This window comes from Carassius auratus, chromosome 25, assembly GCF_003368295.1.
Source record: "Carassius auratus strain Wakin chromosome 25, ASM336829v1, whole genome shotgun sequence".
In the NCBI taxonomy this organism is placed as follows: domain Eukaryota; kingdom Metazoa; phylum Chordata; class Actinopteri; order Cypriniformes; family Cyprinidae; genus Carassius; species Carassius auratus.
This window is the reverse complement of record NC_039267.1, coordinates 3,219,561-3,238,180: the sequence shown is the minus strand read 5'-3', so window position 1 is coordinate 3,238,180 and position 18,620 is coordinate 3,219,561. Positions and strand designations below refer to the sequence as shown.

The 18,620-nt window shown below is 32.1% G+C and overlaps 1 protein-coding gene across 4 annotated transcripts in view; it reads left to right on the top strand.

Annotated features, from left to right (window-relative positions):
- gramd2ab (GRAM domain containing 2Ab) overlaps nucleotides 1-14,934 on the top strand; it is a 28,671-nt gene extending 13,737 nt beyond the window's left edge. The window contains exons 3-11 of one of the 4 annotated variants that reach the window (XM_026202098.1): nucleotides 7,200-7,257; nucleotides 7,463-7,535; nucleotides 7,710-7,813; nucleotides 9,648-9,746; nucleotides 10,864-10,998; nucleotides 11,426-11,618; nucleotides 13,356-13,449; nucleotides 14,181-14,288; nucleotides 14,529-14,934. In XM_026202098.1, coding sequence (XP_026057883.1) covers nucleotides 7,200-7,257; nucleotides 7,463-7,535; nucleotides 7,710-7,813; nucleotides 9,648-9,746; nucleotides 10,864-10,998; nucleotides 11,426-11,618; nucleotides 13,356-13,449; nucleotides 14,181-14,288; nucleotides 14,529-14,532 — 868 coding nt within the window. In that variant the 3' untranslated portion in view covers nucleotides 14,533-14,934. Of the gene's footprint in view, nucleotides 1-7,199; nucleotides 7,258-7,462; nucleotides 7,536-7,709; nucleotides 7,814-9,647; nucleotides 9,747-10,863; nucleotides 10,999-11,425; nucleotides 11,667-13,355; nucleotides 13,450-14,180; nucleotides 14,289-14,528 lie in introns of all 4 variants that reach the window. The other 3 variants (XM_026202096.1, XM_026202099.1, XM_026202097.1) reach the window with 3 other exon arrangements.
- The last annotated feature ends 3,686 nt before the right edge of the window (nucleotides 14,935-18,620 follow it).

The window sequence follows — 18,620 nt, the reverse complement described above, 5'->3', positions numbered from 1 at the left end:
CAAAATACATATACAAGTTATATCAGCAATACTGGTAATACTTCCAATAGAATATCAGTAAAATACCATTCTTTAGTCTCTCATCCAGGCAAGACTAGATGTTGCTGTAGAGCACAGGACAAAGTTTTGTCTCATTTGTTAAACGAAGTGTGCAATGAGAAGAGAGCTGTCTTGTGCCACTTGTAGATATTTTAGAAATAGACAAAGACACTGTTCATGCACATGCAGTCAGGCTGTTTGGATCATGTGAGGTTATTTCAAATCGTTTTCGATTGATGGGGTCTGTGCATGTGGGTTTCTGAATGAGAGACGCATGTGGGAGCAGGGTGTGTGTGTGTGTGTGTGTGTGTGTGTGTGATGGTTGTGGTGTTTGGCTGTAGATCTGAGGCCCATAGAGTGGAAAACAATAGAAAGAAAACAGGACTCATTAGAAGGAAACTGTACAAAGACGCCTTTGAGAGAGGAAGAGCCATATTACTGCTGCTGTGAATGAATCCTCAAATCAATCGAATCATTTCACCTGCTCGACCAGAAAATCCCACACTGATGGAGGAAAAGAGGTGTTGATATTCGCAGATATATAATGTTTTACTGTACATTTCTGCCGTTTGGACATCAACTTGAGATCATCACCACTAATAAGCTAAATATATAGTAATGTAGCAACTAAAAAAACTAAAAAAAATGTAATCAAAACCTAAACAAATCAAATTTAATAAAATTTAATAAACAGCTCTGTTTACGTTCAGTAGAAATCACATGCCTGCTGGACATACACAATACTGAATACATTGATTACATTCGGCATTAATTAACAAGAATTAATTATATAGTTTGGTTTTAAAAGGCAATAAATCCATTTTGATAAATTTTACCAAGAAAGTGGCAAATGAAAACCACTATTTTCTGTTCCAAACTTTCATAGAGCATCTTTAGGTTAGAATAACATTAAAAATTCAAATCCAGATTTTGATTTTCAAAGATTTATTATAAAAAATTTAGTCTTTTTTTTTGCCCAAAATGCAATAAATCCATTCAAAGATTTGTATAAATTATATAAATGCGTATTTGCTTAATGCTGACGGCAAACGAATATTATGATGTTTGCCTTTCTATTACCAATATGCCTTATATAAAATAAATTATTATAATACTTTCTGTATACAATAATTTCTTTGACTGTTCTATCTGATTATTAGACAGACTTCTGTCTGTATTAGACACAATTGTTAACAATGATGATGAACGAAAGAGAGAGGGTCTGAGCACACGTAAACTATAATATATAATCAGTTTTGTATTAGTATTAGTGTTCAACCGATATATTGCCAAAGCCGATATATCGGTTGAACACTAATACTTATACAAAACTGATTATATATTATAATTTACATGTATATTTATATAAATTCAAACTATATAATTATTATAAATAATGAATAGATTTTATTTATTATTTAAATTTATGTATATATTTTTTTATTAGATAAGAGCAGTAGAAATCTTGCTTTGGCAACTAACTGAAATAAAATAAGTTGAAGTTTAAGTAATTGAAAAAATTAAAAATGTTTTATAGAAATATAATAGTTAAAAAAACAAATAAAACTCACAACAAGAAAACAACTACGATTTGAATTTTGAAATAATATTATTAAATATGATGGTATGGGTTAAGTAGAAATATATATGAAAAAAAAAGCTTTAAACCATGAAACAGAATTTCATATTATATGTATTATATGTTAATGTATATAGAAATCATTCATTCTTCAGAAAAATGAAAACACTAGTTTTGATTGATCTCTTTTGGTTTGATTAATTTATTTCGAGGCTCTTTTGGTAACACGATGAATTGAGGAAGTCAGATTTCTCTCGCGGTGTTTGTGCGACTGAAGTGTCGTTTTCACCACAGCGTGTGAGACGAGGAGATTCTGATGGCAGAATAGATATTACTGAATTCACTGCAAATGCAACAAACCTAATGATGCATTTTTGTCACATGAAAATGCACTTGACAGCAAAGCATTGATTTTGAGCTGGAGTGTAGGAAATTTACTGCTTTTTAATTCTGTCACCATTTACTCACCCTCATGTTGTTCCAAAACTGCATGGATTACTTTCTTCTGTGGAGCGCAAAAGAAGATATTTTGTGGAATGTTACCAAACCATTTTGGTTACCCTTCAGTTCTTCTGTATGAACGAAAATGTCTTGAATTTCTCAGATTATATTCTTTTATGCTCCACGGTTGAAAGAAATTCAAACCATTTTGAATGACATGATGTTGAATAAATGATGACAATTTAAATTTTTGTGTGAACTAACCCTTTAAGAACTTTAATATTTGTAAAAATCTTGAGACTCTAATAATTAACTTTAAACAGGCCCTTATTGAATCAGCATTTTACTTAAATAAAATGAATTATAACTTTAAACATTTAAAGAGAAACAAACTATTGAAGCTATTCTACCAAATTATCCTTTGCCCTAATAAAATTTACTAATTCTTGCTTAGAATCCAGATTTTAATTATTATTAATTATTAAATATTATTATATTTCATAAAATAAAAGTATTTAGAACTTTATATTAATATTTTAACTTTATATTAGTATTTTAAACTTTTAAATAAAGATTATTAAATAAAACAACACCTAATAAAAAAAAAATCTATTGTAATATTTAATTATATATTTTCTTAAATTATTGCCTTAATTGGCATTACTAAAATTAAACATAAATTAAAAATGAATTCAAATAAATGATAAGGATTTATGATAATAAGGCAAATATGATAAAAAAAATTACGAAAATTTTGTATGCATTTAAAAAGAAAAATTGTATTCCTCATCCTTTCCTATCAAAATGCTGACAACAGATGTTAAAACGCAGAAAATCAAACCTTAAAGTAAAAAAATCGCAACATCAGAGTCTATATCCGGATTAAAAAATCTTCTTCAAATACTTTCTTTATTATTTAATGTTTGCAACACAGAAATATAGTCTACTGTGTACCCCTTTAGCTTCATTTTAAGATGTGCAGGTCCTCCATTGTTTTCAGTTGTTAGTCTTAATTGACTGTTCGCAGGGAGCTTGATTGACAGGCGATCTGACCAATCAGAACGCAGATATTATTGTACAGTCTCCATGGAAATCCACGTGGCTGAATTGAAACTTTTTCAATATAACTCGATGTAAAAATGTGCGGAGAGTTAAGATGTGCTGTTGTTGTCTGCCACAGTAAAGGCAATAAGCCAAGGAATTCCTTTAAAGTAGTTACAGTTGTAATTTCTTTAAAAATGACAGTTTCCCCTTTGCTCTGATTTATTTTTCTCTGCGTGAGAACGTGTGTAGTGCATCCATACTAAAGCACTGATATGAATTTAAATTTAATTTCTTTAAACAAAAAGTAATTGGAATTTTTTTCAAAAACATATATAATAATGATAATTTCTTAAAATAAAGTATCAATTTCTCTAGAAAACTAAAATTAAACTCTTACTTACCCCAAATTTATGAGAGAACTGGATATCACCAACAAAATTAAACCTACAGCTTAAAGTAGTTTAGTAGTTTATGTGCAAATAAACTACAAATCTTTTTTGTGTTGCATAGTGTGACATATTTTTGTAAATAAAAGTCAGAAGAGTACAGTATGTTGTATGTGTCCTGTTTAATGGTTTGGCTGTTGATCAGCACATTCCTCTTCAGCATTCCTCACATGCTGCTTTCATGACTAATTGCTTTCTCCTGATGATTTTTGACAGTCTGATCATTGATCTGCATTCATTTGACAGCTTTCAGATTTTATCTTCTTCACCAGTACGTGACACTTTTGCTTTTGCTGAGGGATTTCAACTCACGTTAAACATAAATTAAAAAAGAAATTCCACCTAGATGTAAAAACACTAAATATTATTTAATTATTTTAAATGCATAATATGCAGTACATATATACAGACAAGGAATAAATTATTGAAATATATTTTATTTAGTTTACAGATAAGCAAGGGAAAAATACAGTGCAACACGTAACGCAACCTATATATGCTGAGATTCAGTTCATTTTTGTGACAGGCTTAATTTAATCAAAGAAAGGAAACTCAAGTGGCAGAAAGCGACATCCTATTCATTTTCTTTATTTTACAAAAGCACAATATTTAGTTTTCATTGTGAGTCTACACAAATAAAAGACCTTTATTCACTAATGCATTAGTAATAAGACAATAAGTGTTTAAAGTTGGGTTAGGGTTATGGCTAACCCCCCCCCCACACACACACACACGCACACGCACACACACACACACACACACAAACACATCAGTTCCAGCGTTGCTAACTTGACAGCACAGGTGTGAGATGCATTCAGAGTCAGCACATGGTCACTGTCTAGTGGGCTTTGTTTTCAAGTGCGCAACTCTTCTGCTAGCGGCCAGTTATCAAACAGTGGTGCATTGCTGCAGGCGCCCCCTTCTGGACTGGGGGTGAATTAACTGTATTCATTGTAAGGCCTCATGCACCGAACCAGGATGTCTGTACTGTAACGGTTCGGTTCGAATACATGTATCATTATACACCCATAGTATATAATAAAAATCTGTTCTATAAAGTATATAGTGAACATCAGGTCACGTCTCAGGTATATGACACATGTCGCAGTTTGTCTTCATATCAATCCTGGACCTGTTTGAACGCACATCACATGACCTCGATGACTTCAGGAGAAAAGAAGTTATCGAATGTCGAATGTATACTGCAGATGATTGTTCCTCAGAATAACATGCACTGAAGAATCTGTGAGTTTAGACATCTGTTGTCTGTCGGTCCCTCAGCAGTGAACATCACGTGCGTCACAGTGGCGTCTCCAGAGACGTGTGCTAGTACTGCTTTCCCATTGAATCCTGATTTGGTTTGAGACGGTTCATGCTCAGAGGCCTGTGTTTGGTACTGAGCACCAGTCAGTTTTTTGTTGTTGTTAGTGTTGTGTGTCATCGTTGAGTAAATGAGGAGTATTTCAGTGTCCTTTGCTTGCTTAAGAAGACAAGCAGCAGGAAGTGAGCCCTCACGTTTCCTCTGGGAGAATCACTGACCGTTGTGGAGAAGCTGTGTGTGATCGATCCAGCAAACCAGAACAGAAACACTGACTGCTGAGAAACATTTCACGATCCAGGAGCTTTTAAAGGCTTCTCAGCTGTTCCTTCATGAAAGCGCAGGGTTTTTCCACATTACGTGATGCATCATCACAGCATTCATTCGTGTTTGAGGACTGAAAGGTTTCTCCAGGAAGGAAACGCTCCTCTGAAGACTTCGGCCACCAGAAGTTATAAACAATGATTGATTGTTTATGAGAGGAAGGTCAGGGAACGAGGTGAAGGAGAACCGGAAAATCCCCCTTATGCTGAAATATCACATTCAAAACCACGGGCTTTCTGTGTCCCTGTAAGGAAAAATAAAAAATTAATGTCTCAATTGTTTCCCATAAAACTAAAATCAAAATCGAAGCTCTAATTCACATGTATTTATCTATTAATATTTATTTATTGATATTTTATGCTGCCATTGTCTGTCATTTCTTGGGACTTATATATATCAGTGCTGTCAAATGAATAAACTCGATTCATCGCATCCAAAATAAAAGTTTTGTTTACATAATATATATGTGTGTACTGTGTATATTTATTATGTATATATAAATACACACTAATACATGTATATATTTCAGAAAACAACATTTGTTTATATATTGAATATATTTATTTATAAAATAAATTATATAAATACAATTAAAGGCATGTAAATACATGTAAATATTTTCTAAATATATACTGTATGTGTGTGTGTTTATATATAAAAAATAAATAAACATAGAACACACATATATTATGCAAACAAAATCTTATTTTTTTATCTTTTAAACTTTACACATACACACACACACACACACACACACACACGCATACACATACACATACACACAGACACACACACACACATACATATATACTGAATATATATATATTTCAGGTTTTGATAAATAAGTATGAAAATGTGTGTTTGCAGTCATTTGCACACATTTGCCTGCGGCCGGAGCCGGGGCCGGGCGGATGCTTTGGGCTCTTCATATCTGTCTGTATAATCATTTGTTCACACAGTTTGCATGACATTTGGGTCTCATTTGGACCACATGCACAGGCACATTCATTATATTTTTACAAACTGTGTTTGACCATTTGTGTGTTTGCACTGAACTGAAGCGCTTTTGCATAGCAGGAATCTTCCTAAAGACCGGATTTGCATCGACATGTTCAACACACACATTTTATAGAGAGGACATGTGGGTTTGTTCTGGATATTTCTCTTTGGTCTCAATACGGTTGTTTTGTTGCTAGGTTTCTAATAGCATACAATAATTTTAAACATCTAGGTGTTTATGTATATATTAACTGAATGCAAACATATAATAGAAAAAAATGTAATAGATACTTTAAATAATTTATGTTTTGTAATTTCTGTATGTGTGATTGTGTGTATTATTATTATTATTTCTGTTATTATATCATTTGTTGATGATTTTTTGATTGTTAGAGACTTATTATTCTTAGAGACTAGAGCTTTATTCTAATATTTTGCCATGGTCTTTCTCTGTTTATATTTAATAGATATTTGTTTATATATTAAATATAACATAAATATAAAATATACAATAATATAAAATTTAATATAAGGTATAATATAAACATTTTAAAATATTAACGTGAAATTAATGAAATTAATTTTTTAAGATGATTAATTTTGTAATTAAATTCGTATCTATGTTTTTATTATTATTACTATTGTTGATATTAATGCTTCTATGGGTCTTGTTTACTAAAATAAATACATAAATTATATATATATATATATATATATATATATATATATATATATATATATATAAATAACTTTAGATATTAATATTTTTAAAATATAAAATTATTAATTTTAAACTCTTTAAAATACTCAACATTTTAAAATTAGAAACATTTTAAGTAATTACAATGAATAAATATATAAATATCTGTATGTATACGTGACACTAGTATTACATGTTCTTCATCTTTTCAAATGCTTGCATTTGTGTGTAAAGTTTTGAAGAAAAAAAAAGAGGAGAAAGTTTTGAAGATGTGTTGTAAAAAACTGATGTTGTTTCATGTGCTTCCAGGCTTCAGCTCATTGATGATCTGTCTTATGAGGATGTGAAGAAATGCTACCGGGGTTCAGTAAGTAGATCTCATCTCCTTCCACCAGTTTCCATCAACAGTTGTGTTTAACAATCATCAGTGGTGCAAGTTTCCGTCGCTTACCACACCATCACATGAGAAGCTGTGGTTAGGGCTGGTTCATGACCGGTTCGGATTCGTTTTGGTCCGTTCTGAACATAAAGCTGCTGTTATTTTGTGGATGAAAGAGTGTTTTTCTTCACAGACCGTCAGCAAATACAACTCCCAGTACCACAAACTCTTCTCGGCCGTCCCGAAGGAGGAGATCCTCATGAAGGGTGATGCACTCTTTAAACAGTGATCCTCAGTGGAGACAAGAAACAAGCCATCTCTGCTTGAAATGAAACATGCATTCATATATAACACATGCAGGACATTGCTCCTCTGCTGTGTGCTGGATGTGACTGTGACTGCTGTGTTAATATTAAAGTGTCTCTTGTGTTTCTCTGTAGTTTATTCCTGTGCTCTTCTGAGGGATATTCTGCTGCAAGGACGGCTTTACATTTCTCGAAACTGGCTTTGTTTCTATGCAAACCTTTTCGGGAAGGATATCAAGGTTTGTAGCACTTTCTTTAAAGATGTTGAATTAAAAGGATTTGAGATCAATTTGCATGAGGGATGTTAGTGGTGGGTTAAACTATTACAAAATTATTTTCATAAGTTGAAAAAAAAAATGTAAAAAATAAATAAAATTAGGTGAAAAACTTCAAAATTAATTTAGAAATGTTGCTAGAATGTTTATTAAAGCTAAGCAATTAGAAGTAATAAAAATGACAAAAGCACACCAATTATTAAAATGTAAACAAAAAATGAAAAATAAAGCTAATTCAAAATATCAATAAATGCTATAATAGTGTATAAATAATACAAAATAACACTGAAGCTAAAAATACGACTAATACAAATTACAAATGCACAGCGTAAAATTACTGAAGTTTAAACTAAAATAAAAACTGAAAATATAAATATCCAAGATAATTCAAAATATCAATAAATGCTGTTTAATAATGATACTAAAATAACATGACGAATGACAAAAGTACATAAAATGACTAAAACTGAAAGTTTAAAAATAAATGCATATTTTATAATAATGTGAAAATAATACAAAAATAACTGTCATCTGTAAATTAAAGCTAAAAAAAATCTAATAATAAAAATAACAATTGCACATAAAATTACTAAAACTTAAAATAAAATGAAAAATCAAAATATAGAAATAAAAACCTAGTGAAAAATATTAATAATTGATATAATAATGTAAAAATAATCCTAAAACATGACTGAGGTTCAAATTAAAGCTAAAAAAATGAAATTAATAAAAATGACAAAAGCACATACAATTACTGAAAATAAAAGCTAATAATAAAAATATTAATCACTACTGTAATAGTGAATAAATAATACTGAAAATAATACAAATTAAAGCTAAAAAATAATAAAATATAACTAGCGCATAAAATTACTAAAACTAAAAATGTAAAAATATAAAATAAAAGCTAATTTTCAAAATATTAATAAATAGTATGATAGCGAATAAATAATACTAAAATAACACTGTGCACTGGGTAATATTAATATTATAGATACTAGTATGAGTTATTAATACTGTATTATTTATTCATGCGCTATCATAGTATTAAGGAGATCAAATGGAGCAGTTATTGATATTATAGTGTTTAATGCCTAATTTTAGCATGTAAACAAACAGAAAAAGTCAATGTTCTGATTTTTTAGGTCTACAAAAGTGATAGAAATTAATCAAAACATTATGGGGAATATCTAAAATTCATTGCTGTTCGTGACTCTTTATAATGAAGCTCTTATCCAGTAATCGGATGCATCATGGAAAGTCATGGAAATCGATCGGTCAGGATGTGGGAAGCAGGTTATTATTATTCGTCATAGCATTAAAATAATCAGTGGCTTCGGTTTGGGATGTGCTTTAGAAGTATTAATAAACAGCCTGTATGTTAATAACAGACATGTTAATAATCAAATAGTTAATAGTGAGAATCAGTCCCTGTTCTAAAGCGTTCCCAAAGTTAATCAGAAATGTTTTATTGCAAGAAACTATTTTGCTGGATAGAGTTGAAAAGGCCAAGGACCACAATGTTTGTGGAGGCAGATTTCTTCAGATGTGTGGTCGCGTGGGGAACATGGAGCTGCTGACCTCGTCTCAACCCAGCGCTCTGTTGACATTTCTGCTGCACCAGACCTAACCTTGACTCCACTTTCTCTTTTGGCTTCGTCAGTTTTTCACTTTCTGTGTGTTTTGTCTGATGGACTGAGAAGCACAAAGATCCTGGATCGGTGATTCTCCTAATAACGGCTCGGTTCGGGTGCTTTTGTGCGATGTCTGGTGTGTTGATTGTGGTTTTCTGGTTTAGGTTGCCATCCCGGTGGTGTCTGTGCGACTGGTGAAGAAACACAAAACGGCCGGCCTGGTGCCAAACGGACTGGCCATCACCACCGACTCCAGCCAGAAGGTGCTCACCCCAACACCAAACACTTTCAATTATATGAATATAAATATAGATATGTAAATACATGTAAATATATATACTGTATGTGTGTGTTTTTATATATACGTATTAAATATGCTCAGAACACACACATATTATGTAAAAAAACATCTTCAATTTCCAATGCAATTTTGCGCAATTAATTGTAATGTATATTAGTGATAGGTCTCGATTTTCGCATATTCGGTTAGTTGATGTAATTATAGAATAGAAATGTAATATTGTTACTGTTTTTTATTCACCGTCAGGTTTGGGAGAGTTACTTTTAAAACGTATTCTGTTACAGTTAGAGACGACTGTATCAAAAAAACTATTCAGTAACGTAATCTAGGTACCGCAATATCGAAGTAATGTAATCGGATTACTTTTGGATTACTTTTAGTCGCATATGTGCCTAAACTTTTATTTTATTTATGACTTTAAAATTATAACTAATAAAAGCTATTTGAAACTTAAAAATCTTATTTTACCATCTAGATATTACAGCCTATATATATACGGTATATATATATATATATATATATATATATATATATATATATATATCACAAGTCAATGCAGACATCTAGTGGCTATATAGTTTAGTATTACAGTTTTATTTGTAATAGGCTATTTATTTATTTAAAATGAATCTTATAAGTAAAAATATAGTTTATACACAACATTAAAAATGTACACCATATACACCTTCATAATAGTCTATTTTAAAATATTTTATATTTAAATTTTTTTTTTTTTTTTTTAAGGGCCCATGCACAATTTTTAACATAAAATGCTACGATCTACAGTATCTTTATTTTAATGACTGATCTGGGGTCTGGGGATGAATTTTGGTTTATTTCTGCCTTTCTTTCAGCCCATTTTTCGCTAGAAAAGAGAAACCTACAAATATAACTGTGATGTAAATATGTATTAATAATCAACAAACGATGTGTCCACATCTCATTTTAATATCTGACCACTTGTGACTTATTTGTGTGTGTTTAGGACAATCGTCTGTTCAACTTAACCCTTGTATGAAATATAAATATGAATATTTCTCTCAGATTCACTTTTATTGGTGTGTGTTTGTTGTTGGCAGTATGTGTTTGTGTCTCTGCTGTCGCGGGACAGTGTGTACGACGTGCTGAGGAGGATCTGCACACACCTTCAGGTCAACGGGAAGAAGAGTCTGAGTCTGAAGCAGTTTCTGGAGGAGCCTGGCTCTCTGTCGATGGTACCTCAAACACACAGCATCACATGCACTGACCCAGCTGTGCTCAGATGTTATAAACACATCAACTATAGTCTCATATGTGTCCCTGGAGCACAAACGCAGTCTTAAGTAGCACAGGTATATTTGTAGCAAGAGCCAACAATACATTCTATGGGTTTTTCTTTTATGCCAAAAATCATTAGGATATTAAGATCATGTTCCATGAAGATATTTAGTAAATTTTCTAATGCAACTATATCAAAACTTCTTTTTTTAATAGTAATATGTATCTCTAAGAGCAAAAACTTTATATATAGATTCCAGATTTTCAAATAGTTATATATTAGACAAATGTTGTCCTCCTGACAAACCACACATCAATATTCAGCTTTCAGATGATGCATTAATCTCAATTTCAACAACTTGACCCTTATAACTGGTTTTGTAGTCCACGGTCTCATGTGAGATGAATGGTGTGCAGGATGAGTTCCCGGTGTCCACTGATTTCACGCCGGTGTTGAAGTGGCGCAGGAAGCCGCCGGCTCCATCCGTCTCTTCATCGCTGCCGGATCTGCTGGGAAACTCCACGAGCAGCCTGAGCGCCGGAGACGCAGTGTACACCGCAGAGACGCCGCTGGAGGGTAGAACACACACACAGCTCGCAGATACAGAACTAGATCATTCTAGACGTATGTTCATTCATATTTCATATTAAATATTAGGGATGTAACGATTAACCGCTAGCTGGTTGAAAATCTATTCAAGTATGTGTCAAATCGTTTGAGATGCTAAACGAATCCTGATTCAATTAGCTAATTCATGATAGGTAAGAATTTATAGCCTGAATGCACTGTAAGTCACTTTGGATAAAAGTGTCTACTAAATGCGTAAAATTAGAGGGAACGTTAGGAGTTTATATGAATGCATCTCTGAGGGGAACTTTTTTTTTTTGATCAATTTTTTATTTTCATCTTTTCTCTGTATAATAAAGTAATATAAAGTTCAAAAGTGCAGCACTGCTTTGTTTACAGCGGTAACCAAGGAAACGCTTTAAGCTCCACCCGCTGCGGTGTGCAAAAGTGCTTTGTTTACAGCGGTAACCAAGGAAACGCTTTAAGCTCCACCCGCTGCGGTGTGCAAAAGTGCTTTGTTTACAGCGGTAACCAGGGAAACGCTTTAAGCTCCACCCGTTGCGTTGTGCAAAAGTGATTTGTTTACAGCGGTAACCAGGGAAACGCTTTAAGCTCCACCCGCTGCGTTGTGCAAAAGTGCTTTGTTTACAGCGGTAACCAAGGAAACGCTTTAAGCTCCACCTGCTGCGGTGCAAGTCAAATCATTCTGTTTTGCTTAAAATGTAGAATTTATACAATCTAATTCGATTTAAAAAAAACTGCTCATGTTGCATGTATGCAGCGTCTTTATTTGGATCATGATTATAATGCAGTGGTTGCCTCTCATTTTAAATGGAAAGCCCACAGACAAAGCCTTATTTTGTTTACATGAAGATATTTATTTGATTTGGGGCTTATTTTAAAAGTTACATTTAAATTGTAGTTTTTTTTATCAGCTTTTATCCAAAGTGGCTTACAAATGAGGACAATATAAACAATCATAACCAACCAAAGAGCAATAATAAGTGCTATAATAGTATATTATTATAGAGTTATATTTCAATTTCACAAAGAAACGTGCAGCATTTTGTCCAAGCAGTAATCTAAGGACACATTTAATTTATAATTTGTCTTAAATCTCATTTTGTTAAAAAAAATCATAATCGAATTGAATTCGTGAGTTGAGTGAATCGTTACATCCCTATTAAATATATTGTATATAGAGACGCTTTTAGGATCGATGTTAAAGTTGTGTCACAGTGTTATCTTAAATATATGTCTAAATTTATTAAAATAATATATTATAATATTTTATTTATATATTATTTATAATTATATAGTTTTTTTTACACTTGATCCTCTTTAACGGTAATCTAAACACCATCATTGATTTGCAGTTGAAATAATGACAGTGTGAATATTAGTGTGTCACATTATGGTCTGGCGACGGTTTCTGGGTCAAAGGTGACACGATCGATGCTTCTGGCCAGACACTTTTATCCTCAGACGCTGTTCAAACACCCGTGATGGAGTTAGGAAAATATCCACACGTTATTTGATTATAAAGCGCATTGAATTGAAATCGCTCTGTTTGACATTTGACTATAAGTTAAAACGGTTTGTTTCACTGCAGCGAGGCGTTTGTTGTGTTTGTTCAGGGCATTTGTGTCACACAACGGCGGGTTTGACATAAACAGGGGATTCTTGGCTCTGTATGACGCTTTTGAAACAACAAAAAAAAGCCAAATAATGTTTTGTGATCCTCAGAGAGACGGCTGGAGGCCGAGAAGATCCTGCTGACTGAACCCGTGTCTGAACTGGGTCACATGGAGTATCATCTGCTCAAGTTCTTCATTCTGCTGTGAGTCTCCTTCAACTGCTGTAGTTTTACACGCAGGATAAATACAAAGCACTTATTCACACAGAAAAATGGTCAAGCATTTGGAGAGAAACTCTTGAGAAGTCATGCATTTCTGTAGTGTGATGTCGCTCTCTGCTGGTTGTTCAGTGCATCACTCCTGAACCTGAGAAAACTAAACATTAGAAAGAAATGATTTCTTATCAACTACATTTATACACTTAATATGTCCTGCTAGTCACAACTTCTTAATTAAATGTTTTGTGAGCATTAATTAATAATAAAATATTTGTATTATTATTATTATTATTAAATAACTATAATTTTGATTGTTTAATCAGGTAGAGCAGTTAGTCATGTTTATTTGATTTGTCATTAATAAGAACATAATAAAAATGTAAAATAAATTAATCTGTATAACCTAAATAATAACAATACATATTATAAATATATTTAAAAAATATTTAAAAAATATATTTTTTTATAAAAACATCTAAAATGTCAAATATATTAATTTAAATATTTTATAAATAATATTACATTAAATAATTACAAGATTAAAAATGTCAAATGATTGAACTGATCATTATTAGAATGTATTATTTTATATATAATAATAATAATAGCAAGATTTGTTTCCTTTCTCAAGCTGAGCAGTTTGACTTCTTTAGTCTAATTATTTGAAAGGAGAGTTGTTAACATGCATGTTAACCGCGTGTGTGTTTGTGTTCCAGCATCATTTTGCTCATCATGTCATCGTGTTATCTGGCGTTTCGTGTCTGCAGTCTGGAGCAACAGCTGTCTTTCCTCAACACACAGCCGGCGATGAGCACGAGAGAGAGGTACATTTACATGCACTGTGCTGAAATGCTACTGTCAATCAAACAATAGTGGGAGGGGCCTGTCAGTGTGATGTCATTTGTGTTGATTTAACAAGATAAAAAAAAAGCACTGGGTGGATTTTTATCATTATATGGTGGTTGTGTACACACACTGCCAACACACATCTCAGTTCAGACAATCTCAGACATCTCAGTTAATGATTTCATCTGTATGATCATTGTAACCCGCTCTTTCTGCAGGTAACCCTGGTTTAACCCCGTGCCAACCGGCTTTGCCTCCAGGAGAGCAGTGTCTGCAGACGACTAAACCAGCTCAGTTACAGGTACAGCACTAGTCAAGAAGTAGTTAGCTAACTGACCAGCAGAGGACGACGAGTGACCAGAAGATTCCCGACAACAGGAATATTAGCCAGGCTTCACCTAACAGCTCCGCATCTAGGATATCTCCAGGACTCAAGACTGATCAGGATTACGCTGGCGACTGTTACGAGCAACGGTTTGCTGTTGTTGAACCCAAACGTCAGGAGACTCGAGACGGCCGCATAGTTTCACTTTTTTAACTCTTTCTATGTTTGTCTCTTGTTTTTTTCTAATAAATGACCTGAAATGTGCATGTTTACCAGTGTTTAGCGCACTGCAAAAAAAATTATAATGAGTATTTTGTCTTTTGTTCATATTTTAAAATCTATATATTTTTTTATATTTTAATAAATCACAAAATAAGTATAATTTTTTTAAATATTTACATTGTTTATACATTTATACTTAATTGGTGATTTGTTGATATATTAAAAAAAATTAATTGTAATATATAATTTCTAAATAATTATAAATTATATATATATATATATATGTAATGTATTATTTCATATAAATTTTATTTTCTAAATGTGTATAAATTATATGTTGTAATACGTAATTTTACTGAATTACATGAAAACAGCAGTAATAATAAAATATTTCCATTTTAAATAAATGCTGTTCTTTTTTACATTTAATTAGTGCTGTCAAACGATTAATCGCGATTAATCGCATCCAAAATAAACGTTTTGCATGTATATATTTAAGAAAAATATGTTGTTTATATACTATATACATGTAAATATTTTCAAAATATACACATATGTGTGTGTATTTATGTATACATAATAAATATACACAGTAAACACATATATTATGTAAACAAAACCTTTTATTTTGGATGCGATTAATCGCGATTAATCGTTTGACCGCATTACTTTATATTCATCAAAGACTCCTGAAAAATTCTACTTTGATCACAGTAATATATTATATTTTTAAGTATATTGAAATAGAAAAAAGCTTTTTTAAATTGCAATAATATTTCTCAATATTACTTTTTTTTCTGTATTTTTGATCAAATAAATGCAGCCTTGATGAGCATAAGAAACTTCTTTAAAAAGAACGTAAAAAATTCCACTGACACCATACAGGATTACATTTGAGAAAAGGAGAAATTCTCTGAAAACATATCTTAATATCTGTAATTTGATCTGGTTTTATACTGGAAAACAAGACAAAATACTGATTATGAAATGATTTTTGCAGTGTAGAACAGATGAGATGTTCTTGGTTTTCTTGTAAAAAGAAAAAAGTAAGAAAGGCAGTGATTGTTTGATTATTTCACACACATTTCACTCACAGCATTTCAAGTCAAGTCATAATCGATCACGAATAACAGAGTGAAGGTCAAAGTCAAGTCAGTCTGAGAGTGTTTGTTTGTCGTCGATTGAGGGATGAAGGATATGTGTTACAGTTTGGACGTGAAGAAAGCCTGTCACCTAACGTTTGCCTGTAATCATTAATCTTCTTTATTTGTGATGTATTAAAGTGCATTATTGGAGGCATCTGTAGGTTGTAACGTACTGTAATCCACTCTTGCATTAGAACATGATGTAGGAAATCGATATTTAATACTGTTTAGGTTTGCTGTAAATTAGAGATTCGGTATGTTGTGATGCTTTGTACAGATTGTTATTGTCATGCTCATGATTTAGGCCATGCTGTAGAAATTGTAGATGTTTTGTAACTTTCTGACATGAAAGATGAGAGGTAGAAAGTCAAACGAATAAAAACTTTCATCAGATTCGGTCTCTTTCTTTTGTGTCTCAGAAAAATACAGATATTTGGTTTGATTGGTTATAGTTTAGTTAGTTAAAGTTTTGAATTATAACACTTATACACTGCATTTATATGTATATATATTTTAGTCTCACAACAATGCTAACATCGTTAGCAGCATATGCTAATCTCATGAGTTTTGCGAAATGAGGTTTATATAGACATCACAACTCATTTTATTTGATTATTGCATTAAAATAAACTTATCAAAAATGTAAGTACTCATATTAGCAAATTAGAAAAAGATGTTATAAAGACCACATTAGCCTAAAACAATGACTAAACGGCTATTTGACTGTTGGGTTACTGTTAACCAACAGCAAATGTTGGTGAGAGACAATTCATATTTGAATAAAATTCTCTCCACTTTTCACAATAATTGTTTCCTCTCATGTTTCCCACAGAAATCATGCTTTTAACTAAGCTTTTCTTTGTTTTAGTGGATTTTTGTTGAAGGAAGTCAACGTGATGTTCATGCCATCTGTTCATATTTATATATTTTCAGAATTTGCTATTTAAATGTCAGTGAAATGAAAAAACTAATGTAAGATAAAATGTGTTTCTATTCACCAAGTCACAATATAATAGGCTGTATGACGTGAGATTCAGTGCGCGCAGGGGGGGATCTAGAAAAATATTGATGGGGTGGCGAGAAGGGGGCAGGGATTTTTGAGGGGTGGCAACATATGGCAGACGTATATATACTGAATTTAGTCACAGTTATCACAGTTTAATGATAAATATATGTGCACACTACAAAAGGACACAGACTATCATTTACAAACTTAATCTTATACAATCAATGTCTTGCATTAGAAACAGTTCAATAAGGAATAAGTGACCATACCCCATAAGCACCACCACACTCACTAATGCATACAGTACTCATCAACATGTTATTAAGAGCATTATAAAAGATTCAGTGTTATCAATATATCAATTTATTATAAGAAACACAAGACTTTAACAGCCAATGACATTTCCAGCTGGGGAGACTCAACTGATTTTCTACTGTTTAGTGTTAATCATCATCTAACTCAACCAGTCAAGACTACATTTAGCCTTAGATGTAATATGTATATGGTCCCTGAAGCATAGGTTTTATTAGCTGACAATAATAATAAATAAATAAGCATTATAGGCACAAATACAAATGTACTTTTAGAAATTGTTTTTGAAAAACATAATTTTTATTGTTTTGGCAAGCTTAAATTAAAACATCTGTGAAAACTTGTGTGATATTCCTTTAAAATAATGTTTTTGTATATATATATATTTTTTTAAGTATATTTTATTGTGCAATTTCTTACATGATTTCTTTGAGTTAGACCAAACTTTTATTTTGGTGGGTTGTAGCCAGAGTTTCTGTGTTTTTTAATTAACTATTATTATTAGCTATTAGGTCTACTTGAAGTATATATATCATACTCTACTGTGCAATAGTACTATATTTCTGTTTGAATTTCTTTAAGTTATACCGAAATTTTATGTTGACAGGTTGTCATAAAGACATTGGCGTTTCTGTCAGTCTGTGTATACGATACGAATGAATGACGATAGTTTTATCAAGTGAAATGGTGAAATCCTCTCATAGCGCTGTGCACATGCAGTCTACATCATGCATCAATATAGTGAAGAGCTGAAAACACCACGCGTGCTTCAGTGTGTGTGTGTGTGTGTTTGTGTGTGTGTGTGTGTGTGTGTGTGTGTTTGTGTGTGTGTGTGTGTGTGTGTGTGTGTGTTTGTGTGTGTGTGTGTGGTAGAGCACACATTCCCAGAGACGTGTATAACAACACCTTCAGGGCCGCTGCTGGTCAAATGTGTGTCCTGAGCAGGACTGTATTGTTGTGCCCCCCTTCCTCAAATATGAAGATGTAAAAACACCTACTATAGGGGTGAAAAAAGAACTTTAATCAAATAAAAAACTTATTGAATGAATAGTATTATTTACAAATCACAATTGTAGCTCTCGACATTTACCTGTGGCTATAACTTTATTATGACTCTAATTTATTTTATAGTCTCAAGCATTTAGAAATCATTCAAAAGGAAACTAAGCAGTTTTACTACGATAAAACCATGGTTTATTTTTGTAAGGGTTGTGATATGCACGTTTTTTTGTTGAAGAAATTATAAAGCCTGTGTCATCTATAGCAAAAAAGTGTCCAAAAATGAAAGCTTTAGTGAATA